At 46.4% G+C, this 22,695-nt stretch overlaps 1 protein-coding gene across 4 annotated transcripts; it reads left to right on the forward strand.

Annotated features, from left to right (window-relative positions):
* Positions 1-423: 423 nt before the first annotated feature.
* On the forward strand, positions 424-21,941 carry ATAT1 (alpha tubulin acetyltransferase 1). 4 transcript variants are annotated; one of them, XM_049765411.1, is made up of 13 exons: positions 424-570; positions 990-1,050; positions 1,160-1,251; positions 1,379-1,439; positions 3,689-3,802; positions 4,141-4,242; positions 14,971-15,016; positions 15,134-15,196; positions 17,616-17,687; positions 17,861-18,104; positions 21,063-21,142; positions 21,230-21,272; positions 21,592-21,941. In XM_049765411.1, exons 1-13 carry the CDS (start codon positions 464-466, stop codon positions 21,770-21,772), a joined length of 1,266 nt encoding a protein of 421 aa, XP_049621368.1. In that variant the 5' UTR covers positions 424-463; the 3' UTR covers positions 21,773-21,941. The 4 variants fall into 4 exon arrangements, with proteins under 4 accessions (XP_049621368.1, XP_049621365.1, XP_049621366.1 ...); XM_049765408.1 differs by lacking the exons at positions 21,063-21,142; positions 21,230-21,272; positions 21,592-21,941 and adding an exon at positions 18,808-19,944; XM_049765409.1 differs by lacking the exons at positions 15,134-15,196; positions 21,063-21,142; positions 21,230-21,272; positions 21,592-21,941 and adding an exon at positions 18,808-19,944.
* Positions 21,942-22,695: the final 754 nt, after the last annotated feature.

The raw sequence follows: 22,695 nt of genomic DNA on the forward strand, positions 1-22,695 counted from the left end.
GGGATCACTCCTGGCTGTCCGCTCAGAAATAGCTCCTGGCAGGCACGGGGGACCATATGGGACACCGGGATTCGAACCAACCACCTTTGGTCCTGGATGGGCTGCTTGCAAGGCAAACGCCGCTGTGCTATCTCTCCGGGCCCATTCCACCTCCTTTGTGGCCCACGCAAAATATTTCTCCCAGAGCCACTGTTCACTGCGGGGACTAAAAGGCTGGAGCAGGAGGCCCTAGTAAGCACAGAGGAAGGAATATGTGTTGCCAAGGCACCCCTGCTGTGAGGGGCAGGTGCGAGGGGCCTGGCCTCACGGAGACAGCTGCTTCCGTCCAATAAACTGGGCCTGCGGGGCGGCGGTGGGCGGCCCTCGGGGGCGTGTCCTGGCCTGCAGGCGCAGGGAAAGACAAGTCTCCGGGGCGGGGCGGAAGTGACGTCGCGTGGGCGGGTCCCGCCGCGCACAATGGGCCATGGAGTTCCCGTTCGATGTGGACGCGCTGTTCCCGGAGCGGATCACGGTGCTGGACCAGCACCTGCGGCCCCCGGCCCGCCGACCCGGAACCACAACGCCGGCCCGGTGACATCTCAAGCCCGCCCCGGGCCCTTCCTCTCCCAATTCTCAGCGAAACGTGGTCCAGGCACCACGCCCCCTTCTCACTAGCTGCTCTGCTTTTGGATGTCCTGGCTCAGCCTTGTAACCTTGGACCTTAGATTAGAGGGGTTGATCAGTGTTTATCACCTTTCATCTCTTGGCTCACTATGTGGTCCCAACCAAAGGGATTGCCTGGCCCTTCTTGGTTACCACTATAACCTGGGTTGAGGGTTTGGCCCAAGTTTGGACATGAGTGTGGCTGATAAAACTGTGAAAGAATCCCAAGATTAATACAGAGGTCCTTAAGTATTGAACTTGGATTGGGGTTGAGGCCCAGGTTTCCTGGAAGTGATTGCCCAACGACCCTAAAAGTCAGTATCTGACCTTATTTCTTTTTCCTGTAGTGTTGATCTGCAGCAACAAATTATGACCATTATTGATGAATTGGGCAAGGCTTCTGCCAAGGTACTGAGAGTCTCTAGATGGAGTAAAGGGGAGGCTTCTATGGGGACGATAAATAATGGAGGTCTGGGTCCTTTAAAAAAGATTTGAACTGTAATTCTCTATCTCTTAGGCCCAACATCTTCCAGCTCCCATTACTAGTGCATCAAGGATGCAGAGTAACCGCCATGTTATTTATGTGCTCAAAGACACTTCAGCAAGACCGTGAGTACTAAATGCTCTTCATCTGAATGTACTTAATTCCTTTCTTTCCAACTCCTCTCTGTTTTTTGACTCTTATATGCTTCACATAACTGTGACTAGCTTATTTATTATTTTCCCCATCCTACAGGGCTGGAAAAGGAGCCATTGTTGGTTTCCTCAAAGTTGGATACAAGAAACTCTTTGTTTTGGTAAGTGTTGGAAACATGGCATTCAACTTTCTTTGTGTGTGTGTGTGTGTGTGTGTGTGTGTGTGTGTGTGTGTGTGTGTGTGTGTGTGTATGTGACACTCAGCAAACACTCAAGGGTTATTCCTGGCTCTGCACTTACAAATCACGCCTCTAAAAACAAAGGCGGGAGGAGGAGCAATAGCACAGCAAATAGGGCATTTGCCTTGTACACAGCCCACCCAGGACAGATCTGGGTTTGATCCCTGGCATCCCTTTTGGTCCCCCAAGCCAGGAGCGATTTCTGAGCGCATAGCCAGGAGCAGCCCCTGAGCATCACCAGGTGTGGCCCAAAAACCCAAAAAAGAAAAAAAGAAATCACTCCTCACAGGCTCCAGGGACCATATGGGATGCCAGGAATCGAACCCTGGTTGGCCATGTGCAAAGCAGAGGTCCAACCCACTGTGCATCTTTCCGGCCCCAGCATTCAACTTTCTGTTTTTGGGTCACACCCGGCAGCACTCAGGGGTTACTCCTGGCTTCATGCTCAGAAATCGCTCCTGGCTGACTTGGGGGACCATATGGGACGCCGGGATTCGAACCAATGACCTTCTGCATGAAAGGCAAATGCCTTACCCTCCATGCTATCTCTCCGGCCCCAGCATTCAACTTTCTAAGGCAAAGTGCTTCAGGGAGCCATAGAGATAGCTGGTTTGTTAGTTTGTTTTTGGTTTTTGGGCCACACTATTTGGTGCTCAAATTGCTCCTAGCTCTTCAGTCAGAAGACACTCCTGGCAGTCTGGGGGACATATAGGATGCTGGGGATTGAATCCGGGTTCGTCCTGGGACAGCAGTGTGCAAGGCAAATGCCAACCACTGTGCTATCACTCTGGCCCCCCATAGAGATAGCTGGAAGGGCTGAAATATAAGCTCTGCATGCTCCGATGCAGGAGGCCTAGGTTCGATTCCCAGCTCTACTCCTGAGCCCCAAAACAATATAAAATTGTTGGGTATTTAATAGAGAACAGATGGTAAGGGAGCTGACCCTGAGTAGTCCTTGAGCACTGTAGCCAGGGGCAAACACAGAGGTAGGAATAGCCGTTGAGCACCACAAATAAGAACATTAGAAAAGTAACTCAAAGGGCAGAAGCAATAACACATTGGAAAGGGCATTTGCCTTGCACGCAGCTGACCTGAGTTCAATTCCCAGCATCACATATGGTCTCCAGAGCCTGCTAGGAGTGATTCCTGAATGTAGAGCCAGGAGTAACCCCTGAGTGCCACCGGATGTGGCCCAAAAAACAAGAAAAAAAAGAGGGAGGCCTAGGTTTGAGTCCAGGCACTTTTTATGGTCCTAAGTACCACTTGGAGTGTATTCAAAGTAGAAAACAAAAAGTATAGATAGGCCCCTTAGCACTACTGATGTGACCCTGAATCAAAATTTAAAAGTGCTAAAGGAGGGCCGGAATGGGGTGCAAGCGGTAGGGCATCTGCCTTACATGCACTGACCTAGGACAGACCTCGGTTCAATCTCCCGGCGTCCCATATGGTCCCCCAAGCCAGGAGCGATTTCTGAGTGCATAGCCAGGAGTAACCGCTGAGCATCATCAGGTGTGACCCAAAAACCAAAAACAAAAACAAAAACAAAAAAAACCTGAAGGAGTGGTGAGAGCAGGAGGAAAATGGAAACAGGAAACATTGGTGGTGGGAAATGTGTATTGGTGAAGGAATGGGTGGTGAAACTCAGTCATGAACAACTTAAGTGACTCACTTAAAGAATTAATTATATTTGGGGCGGAATCAGTGGCAGTAGGGTGTTTGCTTTGCTATGCGCTAACCTAGGACGGACCATGGTTCAATCCCCCTGTGTCCCACATGGTCCCCCAAGCCAGGAGGGATTTCTGAGTGCATAGCCAGAAGAAATCCCTGAACATCACTGGGTGTGGCCCAGAAGCCAAAACAAAAAAGAATTATATTTAAAAAAAGAAAAAAGTGCTGAAGGATGAGGTGTCAACATTATCTGTGTCCCTATATATATATACATATATATATATATAGTTTTTGGGTCACATTCAGCAGTGCTCAGGGGTCACTACTGGCTCTGCGCTCGGAAATTACTCCTAGCAGGCTCCGAGGAACCATATGGGATGCCAGGATTCAAACCGCAGTTCATCCTGGGTCCGCTGCATCCAAGGCAAATGCCCTACCGCTGTGCTCTCTCTTCGGCCCAAAATATATTTATTTATTATTATGATTTTATTATTTGTTCTTAGGATGATCGTGAGGCTCACAATGAAGTTGAACCCCTTTGCATCCTGGACTTTTATATCCATGAGTCACTTCAACGCCATGGCCATGGGCGGGAACTCTTCCAGCATATGTTACAGGTACTATTTCACTAGCCTGCCCAAATGGAGGTTGGGGCCAGATAGTGCTGGGGTAAGGTGCCTGCCTTTGGGTTTGATCTCTATACCATATATGTTCCCCAACACCACCAAGAGTAATCCCTGAGCACAGAACCCCAAGAACAGTAAGCCCTGAGCACAGCAGCTGGACATGACCCAAAAGTCACCCCCCCAAAAAAAGCAAAGGCCCCTTTGCTTTGAGCCCTTGCAGAATCCCTAACTTCATACTCTCCCATCCCACTGTTTGTATATTCTCTTCCCAAACTGAGTTTCTTTTTCTCACCATACCACCTCCTACCTTGAATTTCCTATTTTTGCAGAAAGAGCGTGTTGAACCACACCAGCTGGCCATTGATCGACCCTCACCGAAGCTGCTAAAGTTTCTGAATAAACACTACAACCTGGAGACCACAGTCCCACAGGTCAGAGGCTTTAGAGGATAGGTCCTTACTGAATATTACTGCTTATTAATGGGGTCATACAAATAGCACTTCCCAGGTGTTCTTTATTCCTTGTCAAATAGGATTCATTTTATACTTGGTTCTTTTGTTTTGGAGGGAAATGGCATCATCTCTAATTCTATTCCTATTTTGCTTTTGGTGCTTCATTATGGATTGTTTTTTTTTTGTTTGTTTTTTGTGTTTTTTTTTGTTTTGTTTTGTTTTTGGGTCACACCTGGCAGTGCTCAGGGGTTACTCCTGGCTCTCTGCTCAGAAATAGCTCCTGGCAGGCACGGGGGACCATATGGGACACCGGGATTCGAACCAACCACCTTTGGTCCTGGATAGGCTGCTTGCAAGGCAAACGCCGCTGTGCTATCTCTCCAGGCCCTCATTATGGACTGTTTTGTACACCAAATAATGTACTTGTGCCCTAGATATAGCCAGTTCATATTTTTCTTCCTTGTTTTCACACTGGCCAGTATTTAGTCAATCAACATATATTAAGGATCCCAAATAATACATTCTTCCTCTTCAGGCTGCTGTAGTCTAATATGAGAAGGTGGTTTGTTGACTTTAGGTGCAATTTAATGTCAGTGCTTTCCATTTGTTCAACAAATATTTACTGAGAATCAAACACTATCTGGGGCACTAGGAATACTTAACAAGAAAAAGAGTCTGTCCTTATGAAGCGTATATTCTAGTTGGTAAGTTAGACAAACATAAGCAGATAAATACTATATTGTAGATAATTAGGGCTTTGAAAAACAAGAGCATGTAGTAGGATTTGGAAGGCATTTGCGCCCATCAATACTGGCTTTGGGGTATTATAGTGGGAATGGGAATGTGTGGGGTAGTGAGTTTAAATTTGGATGAGAGAGCCTCACTGAGAAAAATGTCATTTGAGCAAAATTTATTTTATTTTATTTATTTACTTTTTGGTTTTTGGGTCACACCCTGCAGTACTCAGGGGTTACTCCTGGCTCTACTTCTGGATCAGTAATTGCTCCTGGCAGGCTCAGGGGACCATATGGGATGCCAGGATTTGAACCAACGTCCTTCTGCATGCAAAGCAAATGCCTTACCTCCACGTTATTTCTCCAGTGTGGGGATCAAAGCTTGAGTATCACTGGAGGAAAGAGTCTCCTAGACAGACAGAATGGCTGATGCAAAGATCATGATCTGGGGTTGTACTCTGAAAAGAAAATTGACTGACTTGACTAGAACTGCATAAGTGATGAGGGAATGGTAGAGGAAATCAGAGAAGTAATTGGGGGAGGAAAGACATTTCTGGTCTTTCAGGCTATTGCAAAAACTGTAGCTTTTAACTAAGAAAAAAGAAATATAGCTCAGTGGTACAGCATATACTTTGTGTGAGTGTTCACACACAGGTTCAGTTCCTGGTACTCGACCAAAAAAGAAAAAGAATAATCTCAAAATTGTTAGTCTGTGGAGTTGTATTAATTGTGACAGTAGGTGGCACAGCTTTGGGAGAAAATAAGAATTTATTTAAAAAAAAATTATTTTATTTTGGTTATGTGAACTAGAGATATATCTGTCAAAAGTGTATGTTGAGGGGCCAGAGAGATAGCATGGAGGTAAGGCATCGGTGGTTTGAATCCCGAAATCCCATATGGTCCTCCGAGCCTGCCAGGGGCGATTTCTGAGCATAGAGCCAGAGTAGCCCCTGAGTGCTGCCGGGTGTGACCCAAACTCCTCCCCCTAAAAAAAAAAGTGTATGTTGAGTGGAAGCATGGTGGAGAAATTTTAAGAAACTATTGAAACATTGAGGATCTGGAGAAATAGCACAGCAGTAGGGCAATTACCTTGTATGTGCCCACCCAGGGCAGATCTGGGTTCAATTGCCAGCATCCTATATGGTCCCAGCATGTCAGGAGCAATTTCTGAACACAGAGCCAGAAGTAACCCCTGAGGACAGCTGGGTATGGCCTAAAACCAAAAGCAAAACAAAAATGTATTGAAACAGTGATACAGGATAAATTCACCAAGAAGTAGGACTTAATGTGGTCCAGGGACTCAGGCACATTTTACTTTTGTTTTGGGTCACACACATCTGTGCCTAGAGTTTATTGACTCTGCTTAAACATCTTTATGGCAAACAAAAACACAAAAAAACAAAGGGGGGGGGGCTGTAGAGATAGCATGGAGATAAGGCATTTGCCTTGCATCCAGAAGGACAGTGGTTCGAATCCCGGCATCTCATATGGTCCCTGAGCCTGCCAGGAACAATTTCTGAGCGTAGAGCCAGGAGTAACCCCTGAGCGCTGCAGGGTGTGACCCAAAAAACAAACCAAAACAAAACAAAAAGATCTTTATGGCATGGTAGGGATATGGTGCCAGGATTCTAACTGGGGCAGATGAACACCTTAATCTCTGTGCTAGCTGTCTGGTCTTCTTCTAGAGGCAACTCTGGCACTGTTAAGTCTAGAGATGGGGGCCAGAGAGATAGCGTAGCAGTAGGGCATTGGTCTTGTACACAGCCAACACCGGATGGAGCCCGGTTTGATTCCCAGCATCCCATATGTTCGGTCCTCCAAGCCTACCAGGGTCCATGCACATTGCATGGGGAGACAGAGCACTGCATGGTGCCCTAACAATGTATTCTCAGGGAGCATCCCCTGAGCACTGCCAAATATGGCCCAAAAAAGAAGTCCAGGAAAGAAGAACTTGGCAAGCGTCACCAAGGAGTGACTGGTGAAGTAGATGAAAATTTGTAAGATAATCTGGAAGTGTTTTTAGGTACAAGGAAGAACTAGCTTACTAGTTAAAAGCTGCTGACTGGTGAAGTAAGATGTCCTCTGAGAAAAATAAAAAAATAATAAATTAAAAAAAAAGATGTCCTCTGAGAAGTGACCATCATATTAAACTATCTGAGGCCACTAGGGAACTTTAGCAATTTTAGTACAGTGGTGCAGGGAAGCCTAGAAGGAAGAAATGAGTTTTAAGAAATGGGGCCGGAGAGATAGCATGGAGGTAAGGTGTTTGCCTTTCATGCAGGAGGTCATTGGTTCGAATCCCGGCGTCCCATATGGTCCCCCTTGCCTGCCAGGAGCAATTTCTGAGCCTGGAGCCAGGAATAACCCCTGAGCACTGCCGGGTGTGGCCCAAAAACCACAAAAAAAAAAAAAAAAAAAGAAAAGAAAAGAAAAGAAAAGAAAAGAAATTGAGAAGCTAGGAACTAGGGATAGCAAGAATAGGTGGGCTGGAGAGATAGTACATTAGGGAAGGTACTTGCCTTACACTTAACTGACCCAGATTCAATTCCCTGACACCTCACATAGTCCCCCAAATCTTGCTGATCCCTGATTATAGAACAAGAAGTAATCCCTAAATATTGCCAGGTGTGGTTCCTCTCACCCCCTTCAGAAAATAGGATATCTGGGGCCGGGCAGTGGCGCTAGAGGTAAGGTGCCTGCCTTGCCTGCGCTATCCTTGGACGGACCTCGGTTCAATCCCCCGGCGTCCCATATGGTCCCCCAAGCCAGGAGCGACTTCTGAGCGCATAGCCAGGAGTAACCCCTGAGCATCACCGGGTGTGGCCCAAAAACCAAAAAAAAAAAAGAAAATAGGATATCTGTGTGTGGAAGGGTGGATCTCTAAAGCTGTGTTCAAGAGACCAGAGGATTCCTCCTGCTAGTACTTAGCTCTGTACTATTCAGCTTGGGACCAGCAGCACTGGGGCCTCCATAACCTCTGGTAGGTTTCAGGAACCATATGATGCCTGGAACTGAACTCAGGACCATCAGGCATGTACTTCAGCATTTCCCTGGCCTAGATAGGCTTTTTCATTGTTCTTATTTATTTATTTATTTATTGTTTATTTGGGTTTTTTTGTTTTTCGGGCCACACCCATTTGATGCTTAGGGGTTACTCCTGGCTAAGAGCTCAGAAATTGCCCCTGGCTTGAGGGGACCATATGGGACACCGGGGGAATCGAACCGTGGTCCATCCTAGGCTAGCGCTTGCAAGGCAGACACCTTACCTCTAGCTCCACCTCCCCAGCCGCACATTGTTCTTATTTATTTACACTGGAGAAGACTTGAGGCTATACCTAGCTTGGCGCTTGGAGGTTGTTTTGTGTACTGCTTTTGCAACCTTGCAAGTCTTCCACAGTCTGTTCAACTCCTGGCACCCCATGATATACTACAGTGCATGTTGCTGATCTGGGTTGTAGCCTTGGCATCCCATATGGTCCCCCAACTCTTCCAGGAGTGATCCCTGAGCATAGAGCTGGTGTGGCCCCTAAACTAAATAAGGCTGAAGTGATAATACACAGGGTTAAGGCACTTGCTTTACATATAACCTACCCAGATTCAATTCCTAGTACTGCATATGGTCCCCAAGCACCTCCTGAGCAGTCTGTGACCATAGAGCTAGGAATTAGCACTGAGAACCACTAGGCGTGCCATCCAAACAAAACGCAAAAATAAATAGTCAAGTGCTTTTCATGGGGCAGAGAAATTACTGAGCAATTTAAGTGTATACTTTGGTACCTGAAGGCCCATGTTTGATGGTCTCCTTAGCATAGCAGCACAGCCAGAAGTAATCTCCCAAGAATATGAGTATAGATCTGGAACATTGCTGGGTACAACCCCAGCACAAAATGATTTTTGTTTTGTTTTTGAGCCACACCCGGCATCGCTTGGTTTACTCCTGGTTCTGTGCTCAGAAACAGCTCCTGGCAGGGTTGGGGGACCATATGGGAAGCCCAGAATCAAACCTGGGTATGTCTTGGGTTGGCTGCGTCAAGACAAATGCCTTGCTGCTGTCTATCACTCCGGCCCTCAAAAATGATTTTTGAAATATATTTCCTATGGTTGAAAAGATAGTACAGCAGGTAGGGTACTTGCTTTGTTTGTATTATTTTTGCTTTTGGGCCACATCCAGTGGTGCTCAGAGGTTACTCCTGGCTGTGCACTCAGAAATCACTTCTGGCAAGCACAGGGCACCATGTGGGATGCTGGATCAGTCCTGGGTTAGCTGCGTTCAAGGCAAATGCCCTACGCACTCTGGCCCCAAGTTTTATTTTTTTAACCTGGTGGTGGGCCAGAGCGATGGCACAAACAGTAGGGTGTTTGCCTTGCACACGCTGACCTAGGATGGACAGTGGTTCGATCCTCTGGAGTCCCATATGGTCCCCTGAGCCAGGAGCGATTTCTGAGCATATAGCCAGGAGTAACCCCTGAACATCATCGGGTGTGTGCCTCCCCCCAAAAAAAAGGATTGACCCCCTGGGGCTAGGGCAATAGCATAGTGGGTAGGGTGTTTGACTTGCATGCAGCCAACCCAGGCTCAATCCCTGGCATCCCATGAGCACAGAACCAAGACTAACCCCTGAGCGCTGCTGGGTGTGCCTGCCCCCAGAGAGGGAGAGGGAGAGGGAGAGGGAGGGAGGGGGGAAGGGAGGGAAGGAGGGAGAGAGACAGACAGATAGACAGACAGACAGACAGACAGACAGACAGACAGAGACAGAGACAGAGAGGAGAGAGAGAGGAGAGTGAGAGGAGAGAGGAGAGGAGAGGAGAGAGAGATGAGAGAGGAGAGGAGAGAAGAGAGAAGTGACCCCTAGTGGTGCCTGCCCGAGAGAGAGACAGAGAGAGAGAGAGACAGAGACAGAGAGGAAAGAGAGAGATGAGAGAGAGAGAGAGAGAGAGAGAGAGAGAGAGAGAGAGAGAGAGAGAGAGAGAGAGAGAGAGAGAGAGAGAGAGAGAGAGAGAAAGTGACCCCTAGTGGTGCTCAACAAACCCTATTTAGTGCTAAGGATAAGAATCAGGATCAACTGCATTCAAGACAAGGTGTTTTAACTCCTGTACTATATTTTGTTCCCATGCACAACATATGGTCCCCTGAGCATGGACAGATTTAACTCAAAACCTGTCCTCTCTTCATCCACCAAAATAACTAATGAGATAGTTAAAAGGGGGTGTGATAAAGGCTTAATTCAGTCCCAGGTATCTGATAGTGATCCCAAGCATTGAGATGAGAGTAGACCTTGCCACACCAACCTTTATGTCCCCCACGCAAGTGAGACAAAATAATGGCTCCAAGGGCCCAATTGATGTGAAGGCCAAATTCAGTGCACTTGCTTTATAATCAAGTCGCTCTAAAATGATTGACAAGGGAGTGACAGATTGACAGAGCCATGATATAGTGGATTGGGCACCTGTCTTGTTTGTTTGTTTGTTTGTTTGTTTGTTTGTTTGCATAACAGGGACTTTTTGCCACTGAGCCTTTCTCTAGCCCATGCACATATATTTCCAATTTTCTACCACAATAATGGAATTGCTGGATCATATATTTAACTCTTGTTTGGGTCACATCTGGAATTCTCGGGGCTTACTTGTGGCAGTGTTCAGGGAACTATATGTGGTGCTAGGATTGATCCAGTGTGTACAAGGTGAGTTCCTTAACCCCTCTTCTGTCTCTCTAACCCATGACCCCTTTTTATTTCCCCCCTTTTGGTTTTGTTTAATTTTGGGGCTTTACCCAGTGGTGCTCAGGGCTTATTCCTGGCTCTGCATTCAGGGATCACTCCTTGTGGTACTCGGGATATATGAGTTCCAGGAACCAAACCCAAGCCAACCATGTGCAAGGCAACCCTGACCTCTGTACTCTTTCTCTCTGGTCCCTGTCGAATCTTTTGTTTTTAGTTTTTCTTTTGTTTTTTGGGCCATACCCATTGATGCTCAGGGGTCACTCCTGGCTGTGCACTCAGAAATCGCTCCTAGCTTGGGGGGGGGGGGGGGAACCATATGGGGCACCAGGGATCAAACTGTGGTCCTAGGCTAGCGCTTCCAAGGCAGACGCCTTACCTCTAGTGCCACTGCTCCAGCCCCTCTGTCATGTCTTTTGAAACACAAAGATTTTTTTTTTGATAGCTAGAGGGATAGCTTGAGGATTGAGTTACATACGAGCTTTGTATGCAGAAGACCTAGGTTTTGATCCCCAGCACCATGTAGTCCTACACACTACTAGAAGTGTTCCCTGAGCACAGCCAGTAAATAATAGTTTCCCAAATTCTACCACCAGATGTGGCCTAATAACCAAAAGAAAAAAGGAAAAGGGCTGTAGAGTGATGATAGCACAGCAGATAGGGTGTTTGCCTTGCACGTGGCCGACCTGCATTCAATTCCCGACATTCCGTATGTTCTCTTCTTTTTTTTTTTCTTGCTCTCTCCATATGGTCTCCTGAGCCTGCTTGGAGCGATTTCTGAGCACAGAGCCAGGAGTAACCCCCAAGCAATGCTGGGTATGGTCCAAAAACAAACAAAAAAATTTTACTTTTGATGAAGTTTAATTTTTTTTGTTATTGTTGCTTATGCTTTTGGTGTTACATTTAAGAAACCATTGCTCCATCTAAGGTCATTAAGATTTTGTAGGACTGAAGGTACAGTACAGAGTGTATGTACTGCCTTCCTTGCATACAGCTGACCTGGGTTCAATCCCTTGCATTCCATGTGGTCTACCAAGCACTGTCTGGGGTAATTCTTGAGTTCATAGCCAAGAGTAACCCACCCAAAAAAAAGAAAAAAAAAAGAGTAACCCACCCAAGCATTGCCAGGTGTGGCTTCAAAATAAATAAAACAGAACAAGTTGTTTTTTTCTGGGCCAAAGAAATAGAACGGTAAGGCACTTATCTTGCACACAGTTAATGTGGGTTCAATTCTCGGCAATCAATAGGGTTCCTCCAGCCCTACCAAGAATGATCCCTGGGGCCGGAGAGATAGTATGGAGGTAAGGTGTTTACCTTTCATGCAGAAGGTCATCGGTTCGAATCCCGGCATCCCATATGGTGTGGGGAGCCTAGCTGATAAACCTAGAACATAAAGACACCTCAGTAATTCCTAATCTGGTCACCCACGTTACCAAAAGCGCCCATGCCTTGAGGACAAAGGAAATAGACAAATAAAGTAATTCAGAGCAGCCCAATATATCCAGCCAGAAAGAAAGATATAGAACTTGCCTTTGTGTTAGCAAACATTATTAAGATTATAGCTGATGTTCTATTTATACTTGTTGAGTATAATTTATAGAACTCTGTTTGAATCTTATGCCTTTTAGTAAAACGTGCTCAGGTCTACCTCTTTGCCCCTCCCTATTACCTGCCCCAGTTTATGCTAATGGATGCTTGTAACTGTGATTGGTTGAAAACTTGTAACACCTCTGACGTGTCTCAGCCCTTAAAAGCTGATCCCCCAACAATAAACTTCCCTTTTTGAACAGCATGCCTGGTCTTGAAGGCTTCTCTTACTAATTTCTCTAGTTCTTCTTTACAGGTCGGTTCTGCTCGAGTGAACCCACTAATAACTAGCAACCTTCATTTCCACACCCCCGCGGGTCGGGGGTCTCCCACGGGAGGTTGCAATATGGTCCCCCGTGCCGGCCAGGAGCAATATCTGAGCACAGAGCCAGGAAAAACCCCTGAGCACTGCCGGGTGTGACCCAAAAACCACAAAATAAATAAATAAATAAATAAATGATCCCTGACACAGTACAGCTAGGTGTGGCCTAAACCACCCCCCACACACACACACCCAAAAAAGTAAAAATTTTACTTGTGTTTTCTTCAAAGAGTTAAATATTTTTACCTCTTAATTCTTTAGTCTTTTCTTCATAATTTTTGTTTTTTTTGTGAATGATTGGAGTTAGCAGTCCAAATTCATTATGGTTTTGGATTTTTTGGGGGGTTTATTTGGAGGGGGTCACACCTGGTGGTACTTAGGGGTTATTCCTGGTTCTGTACTCAGGAATCAATCCTGGCAACACTTGGGAACATAGGGTATACCAGGGATCGAACTTGATTGCATGCAAGACAAATGCTCTACCTGATGCTATCTCTCTGGTTCAGTTTTTTTTTTTTTTTTTTTTTTTTTTGTGGGGGCTCACCTGGTGATGCTCAGGGGTTACTTCTGGCTATTCATTCAAAAATCAATCCTGGCTTGGGGACCATATGGGACGCCGGGGTCGAACTAAGGTCAGTCCCGGGTCAGCCATGTGCAAGGCAAACACTCTACTGCTATCACTCTGGCCCCAGTTTTATGTTTTTGTTTTTTGTTTTTTTGTTTTGGTTTTGGTTTTTGGGCCACACCCAGCGGTGCTCAGGGGTTACTCCTGGCTGTCTGCTCAGAAATAGCTCCTGGCAGGCACGGGGGACCATATGGGACACCGGGATTCGAACCAACCACCTTAGGTCCTGGATCGGCTGCTTGCAAGGCAAACATCGCTGTGCTATCTCTCCGGGCCCTATTTTTTTGTTTTTAATAAAAATAACCCACATATTAATATATATTTGTCCTTTTTTTTTTTTTTTTTTTTTTGGGTCACACCCCTCAGTGCTCAAGTTTTACTCCTGGCTCTACACTCAGAAATCACTCCTGGTAGGCTCGGGGGACCATATGGGATGCTGGGATTCAAACCACCGTCCTTCTGCATGCAAGGCAAATGCCCCACCTCCATGCTATCTCTCCAGCCCTTGTTTGTCCTTTTTTTTTTTTTTTTCATTTTGTCCCATTTTTAAAGAGAAGGTTCTTTGGGCTGGAAAGATAGTACAGCACATAGGGCACTTGCCTTGCATACAGCTAACCTAGGTTTGATCCCTGGCATCTCATGTGACTATTGAACATCGTTCTTTTTGTTTTGGAGTCAGACTTGCAGTGTGTAGATGGAGCAACCTAGTCCTTTTTAGGGGAGATTATATGGCACTTGAATCAGACTCTAAACCTCTTATAAGTAAAGTGCTGAATCTTGTGTGAGAAAAGAGAGAGGAGGGGAGAATGAAAATGAGAATGTGTGTGTTTGAGACATACACCAGGATTATTCTGGCTCTGCACTCAGGAATTACTTTTGGTGATGCTCAGAGAATCATATGGGATGCTGAGGATCATACACGGATCATCTGCATACAAGGCAAAAGCCCTACATGCTATACTATCACTCTGATGAATCTTTTTTGTTTGTTTTCGGGCCACAGCCAACAGTGCTCAGGGCCTAATCCTTACTCTGTGCTCAGGGATCACATATGGTGCACTCAAGGGACTATATGGGATGTCAAGGATTGAACCTAGGCTGGCCCACATGCATGCAAGGCAAGGCAGTGTCAGACCTACTGTACTATTGCTCAGCCCCTATGCTGAATCGTGGCTATCTTTCCAACTGGTAATGTCTTTTTCTTTTTTAACATTGTTTTGAATATTCTAGCAGTGTTTTTTAAAAACAAGTTCTTCTTTTCCTTGCAAGAAAACATTCTTGAAGCAAGAACGTTTTTATTAAAACTTATTAGAAAGATGTGAGAGAGGGGCTGGGGAGATAGCATGGAGACAGGGTGTTTGCCTCGCATGCAGAAGGACGGTGGTTTGAATCCCGGCATCCCATATGGTCCCCCGAGCCTGCCAGGAGCGATTTCTGAGAGTAGAACCTGGAGTAACCCCTGAGTGCTGTCGGGTGTGACCCAAAAACCAACCAAACAAACAAAAGATGTGAGAGAGGGAGAAATACATGTTCCAAAGAAAACACAGACTAAAGCCTACTGTTTGAGAATTAAATTATTTCTGGCTGGCTCAGGGAACCATATGGGATGCTAGGCCTCCTGCAAGGCAAATGCCCTATCCACTATAGTATCACTCCAGCCCTAAACAAATATTTTTTGCATGGCTGAGTAGACAAATACGTTTTGCTTGTTTTGTTTTACAGGTGAACAACTTTGTGATTTTTGAAGGCTTCTTTGCCCATCAGCATCGTAAGTTTTCTCGTCATTTGTATGTTAGTCAAGTAGCTGGGGTGAGGGGAAAGAAAAAGGTGCTTCTTATCCCCACTGGCTCCTCATTGAGGGGCACCACCGCTTCCTTCCTCACAGGGCCCCCTGCTCCCTCTCTGAGGGCAACTCGACACTCTCGTGCTGCTGATCCTACGCCCGCTGGTAAATGCAACTGACTGGGTGGATTCTTGTCTATGGACTTAAAATTATTTTGCATATACTCTGGAGACTAGAAGCACAGTGCAATTTGGCTTACTGAGGAGACTTTTTGAGGAGACTTCTAAAGAAGTTCAAGCCTGCAGCTGTCATTGCGCATTTGCCTGTGCCCTTGTGGGGAGCTCAGTGAATTTTATGCTTGTTAAGACAGCTAACTAAACAAGGAAGTTTTGTTTTGGTTGGAGGGGTAAGGCACACTGGGCCAAACCCCACACCTTGCACGTGGCTGGCCTGCATTCCATTCCTTTGAGCTATTTTCCCCAGCCCCTGGCTGTTGATGGATGCTGCTTTCTGTTCCACCAAGTAGGTGGCAGCTATGTTCCTTTGTTGACTGACAGTGAGGAACAGGCAGATTCAGTCATCCCTTTCATTTCCTGTCCTGTCATCAAGTAGGACATAAAAGATTCATTTTAGGGGCTGGAGCAATAGCACAGTGTTAAGGCGTTTGCCTTGCACACAGCTGATCTTGAAGGACCTTGGTTCGATTCCCTGGCATCCCATAAGGTTCCCGGAGCGAGGAGTGATTTCTGAGTGCATAGCCAGGTAACCCCTGAGCGTCACAGGGGTGGCCTAAAAGGCAAAAAAATAAAAATAAAAAATTTAAAAATAAAAATGATTCAGTTTAAATATTAGCTTCCAGGGATCAGAGTGATAGCACAGCAACAGGGCATTTGCCTTGCACGCAGATGACCTGGATGGACCTGGGTTCAATGCCTGGCATCCCATATGGTTCCCCGAGTCTGCCAGGAGCGATCTCTGAGCATAGAGCCAGTAGTACTCCTGAGAGCTGCTGGGTATGGATCAAAATCAAACAAACAAAAAAAAGCTTTCAAGGCTGTATAAATCCACAGCGGGTATTGCAAGGCATTTGATCCCTGGATCCCATATGACGCCCCAATCATGCCAGGAGTAACCCCTGAGCACTGCTGGTTGTGATCCCCAAAAAACAATAAACAAGCAAACAAATAAATAAAATAAATATTAGCTTCCAAAGCTAATATACAGCTGCTATAACATTTTCCAATCTTGGGCCAGAGAGATAGCACAGCAGCACGGCGTTTGTCTTGGACACAGCCAACCCAGGACAGACCCGAGTTCGATTCCCAGCATCCCATATGGTCCTCCAAGCCTGCCAGGAGCAATTTCTGAGCACAGAGCCAGTAGTAACCCTTGAGCACCGCAGGGTGTGACCCAAAAAAACAACATTTTTTTCCCAATCAAATAATGGATTTGATTTAAAGAAACCAAATGTAGGAGGAGGTATTCCAGTTCTGCTCAGGTTCCCATCCACACGGACATACCCTGCCAATCTGAGCCTCAGTCTTTTCTCACATTGCCCCCCAAAGGCAGGCGGAGAGGCACAGCCATCTGCAGGCTGCAGGCCTGCTTGCATGTAGGACCCCTTCCTGTGCTCACTCAGCAGCCAATTCTCACCTCCTCTCTGACCAGGACAGAGTACCACCACCCAATAGACAGTCTCTTTTCAGCTATTCTCTTCATCAACCAGAGTCAGGCACTGAGAGCTTGCTTTGTGACTCACTTGGCTTCCCAGGCTTCCTCTATAGGCTAGAAGGGGGCAGCCATCAAGGACAGTCGTGCCCAGGCCCATAGGGGGAGGGCATGAAACATAAATGGGAACTCTGAGAAGTTCCTCACTTGCAGAGTTCCTAACTTGCACTTCTTGAAGGAAAGGAACAGGCGCAGGTAGAGAAGTGATGGACTGGGACATGAGCTTGGCTAGTCTTTTGTTTTGATGGTGAGATTGGGCCATACAGGGCAGTTCTCAGTGGCAACTTCTAGCTCTGTTGAGCTTGGACAGGCTTTTAACTTCCTACTTATTCATACCTCCTTTAAGATGTCGATTCTATCTTCACCCTTTACCCCTACTAATAAAAAAAACTTTGTACTAGGAAAGGTTCATGCCACTTGATCTTCCCGAATCTCCTCAAAGCAATTTCTGATTAACTAAGGACTTTGTCCATCTCCTCTAGAGGAACCTGGGGTCCTCCTTGACCCAGCTGGGACCATTCTCCTGCCCCAGAATCCCAGGGGTTTCTGACAGCACCCACCAACAGTAAGAGCTCACCTCCCTTGGCTGCCTTCTACATATCCCAAGCCCTGGAGCTTGGAGCTACCCTCCCCCAACCACCAAACCTGCATTCAAGCTGTTCTTTCTGGCTCTACTCAAAAGTGCTCCTGAATTCCTTTTGCTGTGATGGCATTGCCTCAGCTGCTTCTACAACAGAACTCAACTCTCCTTCCCCATTAGGAACTCTAATGCCAGAATGTGGGAGGAATGACTGAGAGGAGGGCGTACAAAATAGGTTCCCTAATGCTTACTTGCCTGTGTCCTTTTCACCACCAGCTCCAGCAAGGAAGCTGCCTCCCAAGAGAGCAGAGGGAGACATTAAGCCCTACTCCTCTAGTGACCGAGAATGTAAGAGGGCAGAGGTAGCATGCCCTGGGTGAGGGTGGGGGGGCTTGATTGAAGGGCAAGGGGTAAGGATTTTTCTGTAAAGATTCTAATTTTTTTCTTACCTGAATTATTGTTGTCATGATTTTCTCTTTTTTTCTTCTTTCTCTGTCTTGTGCTTTATCCTTTTTCCCTAGTCCTGAAGGTAGCTGTGGAACCTCCTTGGCCCCTGAACAGGGCCCCTCGCCGTGCTACACCTCCCGCCCACCCACCTCCCTGCTCCAGCAGCCTAGGGAACTCACCAGAACGGGGTCCCCTCCGCCCTTTTGTGCCAGAGCAGGAGCTGTTGCGTTCCCTGCGCCTCTGTCCCCCCCATCCCACCGCCCGCCTCCTGCTGGCTGCCGACCCTGGAGGCAGCCCCACCCAGCGTCGCCGTACCAGGTAATAAGAGTTGGATAGTCAGGGAGCTTCAAGATGTCAGGACATTAGAAATGGCAGAGGCCATTTGACTCCTTCAGAGACAGGAAACAATAGGACAAGAGGAAGAAGAGAGTCCTAACACCTTTCAAGAAGAATTAGGTTAGAAAATATCTGTGGTGGTGGTTTGGAAATAAGGTAGAGTGAGAAAGCAGGCTAGGACTTTACATGTGAGGTATGAGGAAGGTAGAAACGTCACACATCCTCGAGGTGGGCAGAAGAGAGGTCCTGGGCTGAGCTTCCAAGATTAGGGATATCTTACTTTTGTTTGTGAGTGGCTATTTGAAGGAGGGGGTGGTTATCACACCCAACAGGGTTCAGGCTACTCCTGACTCTTTGCTTAACCTCTGTAGTTTTTTGGGGGAATCAAATGTTGCTGAGGATTGAATCAGAGTTGGCTGCATTAAAGCAAGCAGCTTAATCCCTGCCTTTCTCTAGCTTGAGATCTTGGTTTTAATACTTGCTGGAAAGGGGTAATTAATGTGTCTGACAGTTTCAGGGGCTACTGACTTTAGGTCAGTACCTGGTATAGCAGGAACCCATTCCACCAGGAAGCGTAGGTATCTCCTGGATTTCTCTCCCTCGCTGTCTCTTTACCTGACTTCTCTTGTTTTTCTCTCTCCCATTTTCCCTCACCCTTTCCTCTGTCCATAACATCCTTCCATAGCTCCCTTCCCCGATCTGATGAGAGTCGATATTGACAGACAGTTAACCCCCAACCATCCCTGGGAGGCATGGGGTGGGCAGTGACCCCTATCTCTGAAATCCCTGGACTTACTCTTCCATTGCATTCCCATGGATCCACTGGGACCTGAAACAGGATTTCCTCTTCCCTTTTCTTAGAAAGCTGAGCTTTTGGGGTCCAGATGACCTCATACTTTTCCACTTTTCTTAAAATAGAAGCACTCCTTCTTTGGGCTCTGAATGTTTCCTAGTCAGCCCAATTTGCTATCACATCCTTTGGTTACGCCACTGATATTAATTACCCAGAAAAAGCACACTCTTGCTTGCTGTCAGACTCTAGAATAAGGTTAAAGTTCCAAGGGCGACCTCTACCAGGTAAACCTATGTCCATGGAATAAATCCCATAATTCCTCCACAGTGTCTACTGATATTTCTAGTAATGCTTTTGTGCTGTCTACTACACTCAGCCTTTCAGCCTGCTGATGCCAGCTCATAAGTTTCTGGCATCTCTTCAGAGCAGTCCAGTTACTTAGGACAGGGATATACCAGCTCCCCAAAAGGATCCATTCAACATTGCCAAACTCTTGATTTAAACATTTTAGTGTATTTATGTGTCAGGGAATCCCCAAGCTGATGTCTCCTCTAGGGCTTGGTGATTAGCCACTTTTCTAAAGACATACCACTCTCCCCAAATTCTGAGAGAGTTTGTTTCCTGGCAGTAGATCCCAGCAAGCACCTTCGGATCACTTTTAGCCATGTTTCAGAAGATACAAATCTAAAGATTTGAGTCTCAAGACCCATTGGCTCCTAGAATCTCTTTCACATCCATCTTTCCTGTAGCTAGTTGCTGACATAGTCCTGTCTTGTGAGATTGTCTTGTGATAATGGGGAAACCCTTACTTTGTCTGCCTTCTTACTCCATAGCAAGAACCTTTTCTCCTGCACCATACCCAGGATATAGAATATCTTCCTTCCTTGCCTTCTGAATGGTAGGTCAGTACCCCCACATTTTCTCCCCAAATCCTTGGGAGCAGGATCTCCCTTTCCTGTCACTCCTTTATTTTTCCTCCCTCTAATATTGTCTCCCTCTTAATAAAGTGTGAGTTTTTTTTTCTGTTTTTTAAACGGACATTTTCAATGAAAAAAAAAAAAAGTCTCAGTCTCATTTATGCGTCATCCTTGATTTTCCTGGGATCTCAAAAATCTCTGTTCTTCCCATCTTCCCCACTGCTGAGATCTACAGATCTCAGGCCAAGAGCTCTGAGAGTTCTTGCTCTCTGCCCTTCTCCATCTTGATTGCTGGATGTTTACTGATGCATTTATCTCCTCATGGGAATTGCTGGATCCCACTATGTGGGTTTCTCTGTCTGTTCCCTTATTTCCTTTAGAAAATTCCCAAGTCCCCAATTACTTTTTGTTGTTGTTTTTGGGCACACCCAGTGATGCTTGGGGGCTATTCCTGGCTCTGCTCTCAATAATTACTCCCGGCAGAGCTTGGGGTGGGCGGGGGAACATATGGGTTGCCGGGGATCTGACCCAGGTTAGCTGCATGCAAGGCAGGTGCCTTAACTGCTATACTATCATCACTTTGTTGCCCTCCACAATTACTTTTACCCTTTCTCTCCAGCCGGGACATTTCTTGCAGAAATGTCAAGATGTACCAGTATTTTGTAATCCACTACTTGCCTCTCTATAACATTCTCTAATTAATTGTTCCCCGGATTCATTTAACTGATTTATTTCCTCACATTCCCCCACTAAACTTGTGAACCTCTCAAGACAATCCCTTATGTCCATTCAGAGTCCAACAGTATCACCCCTCCTCAAAGACTCCCTACCATCTTCTCCTAAATTGAATTTTTGTCATTGCTATCTCACTTGGCTGAGGTATTCTATAATTTAGATAATCGAGGTACCTGATCCAACAAATTTCTTTTTTGCCTGCTGCTGAGTCTGTTCTTTTGGCATGATTCGGATCCTATTTAACTTTTTAACACATGAACTCAACTAGAATATAATGCAACAAATCAGGTCAGGTCCAGAAAAATGTTGGAGAACAAAGTAAGTTCCCTCCCCTTGGATAGGGCACAGTTTATGTTAAAGTCCCATAGGAACAATAATTACCCCTTCCTCTTTATTACTGTACTATTCCTTTTCGTCCTCTCCTCCCATTCTTCCATGACCCATTCATCTTACATCCTGTATCATCTTCCCCATCATTTCCCATTTCTTCTACAGGGGAACTCCCCCAGAGCTGGTAGCTCAAAGCTGCTGCTACAGCCGCCACGGGGGGTTGAATTCCTCATCCCTCAATACAGGTAAGTATGCATTGCTCTTTACACTCAAATAGGACATACTCACGACCTGCCGTAGCTTTCCTATGCACACGCCTGGTATTTTCACAGGCAACCAAGAGTCAAAGCAGGGTGATGAGGAAACAGAGACTAGGTGAGGTCCTAGCCCTTCCCCTGCCAGCTTCCCTTCGCCTAACTTCTTTTCCTGCATCACTCTCAGCTCTCCCACCTGCTAAAGTCTTAATCTCTGAACTGGACCCCAGCTCTTTCTTTCCACACCCTAACATCCTGCTTACCATCCTACAACTCTCTTTCCCTCGAACTTCAGTTCTGGTGGGTTTCAAATGTGGGCTTAGCTTAGCACCAATGTTTCCTTGTATCTTCACCCTAAAAGCCAGACAGATGAGGACTCTGGTTGTGATTTCCATTTTATTATCCCTGTCGCTCATTCTCCATCTCCCTCCCACTCCCAGGTCTGCCAGTGAGGAGCAGATCCTGTCACAGGACGGGTCCGGAGCGGACTCCCCACACACACTTCCTCCACAGGCACAGGCATCACCACCGCCTGCCCGGGCCTGGACCCTGGGTGGGAACACGTTCAACGCCAGGTTCATTCGAAACTTGCAGGAACGTCGTAGCACCAGGCCTTGGTGACCAAGGTCGCCAACTCTTAACTTCAAAGTCAGTATTATTTTAATCTCTCATTTTAGGGAAATACACAAGACACCCCCCCACCCCATGTTTTTATTCATTCCTTCATTCAACAGGCAGTTTCAGTGCCAAATTATGCTATCTTATTTTTTACCAGCAATAAAATATTTATTTTATCACTAGAGCTACTGAAAAAAATCTGATTTATTTCAGTCCCACCCCTCATTAGATGCACCCAATTGGGCCTCAACATTGCCCCATGTGTTAACTTTTTTTGGGCAGGGGGGTTTGGTTTTTTTGGTCGTACCCGGTGGTGTTCAGAGGTTCCTCCTGGCTCTATGCTCAGAAATCGCTCCTGGCAGGCTTGGAGGACCATATGGAACCCTGGATTCAAACTATCCTCCTGCATGGAAGACAAACGCCCTATCTCTGTGCTATCTCTCTGGCCCCATTTTTTGGGGGGTGCTCCCTCTGAGGTTATCTTATTTTGTTTTTATTTTTTTGGTTTTTGGGTCACACCCAGCAACGTTCAGGGGTTACTCCTGGCACTATGCTCAGAAATAGCTCCTGGCAGGCTCGGGGGACCATATGGGATGCCGGGATTCAAACCACCGACCTTCTGCATGCAAGACAAACGCCTTACTTCCATGCTATCTCTCCGGCCCCGTTTTATCTTATTTTTAACAGCAATAAAATATTTTATCACTACTAGAACTACTGGGAAATATCTGATTTATTTCGATGCCACCCCTCACTAGATGCACCCACTGGGGCCTCAACATTGCCCCGTAGTTGTCACTTTTTTTTTTTTTTTTTTTTTTTTTTGCGCAAGCGCCACGCGGGGGGGGGGGGGGTGGCGGTGGCGGTGCCTGTGCCGCTCATTTACTGCGCAGGCGCCGTGCTCCGAGGCAGCGGGCTAGCGAGCG

Source organism: Suncus etruscus, chromosome 18 (assembly GCF_024139225.1).
Source record: "Suncus etruscus isolate mSunEtr1 chromosome 18, mSunEtr1.pri.cur, whole genome shotgun sequence".
Taxonomy (NCBI): domain Eukaryota; kingdom Metazoa; phylum Chordata; class Mammalia; order Eulipotyphla; family Soricidae; genus Suncus; species Suncus etruscus.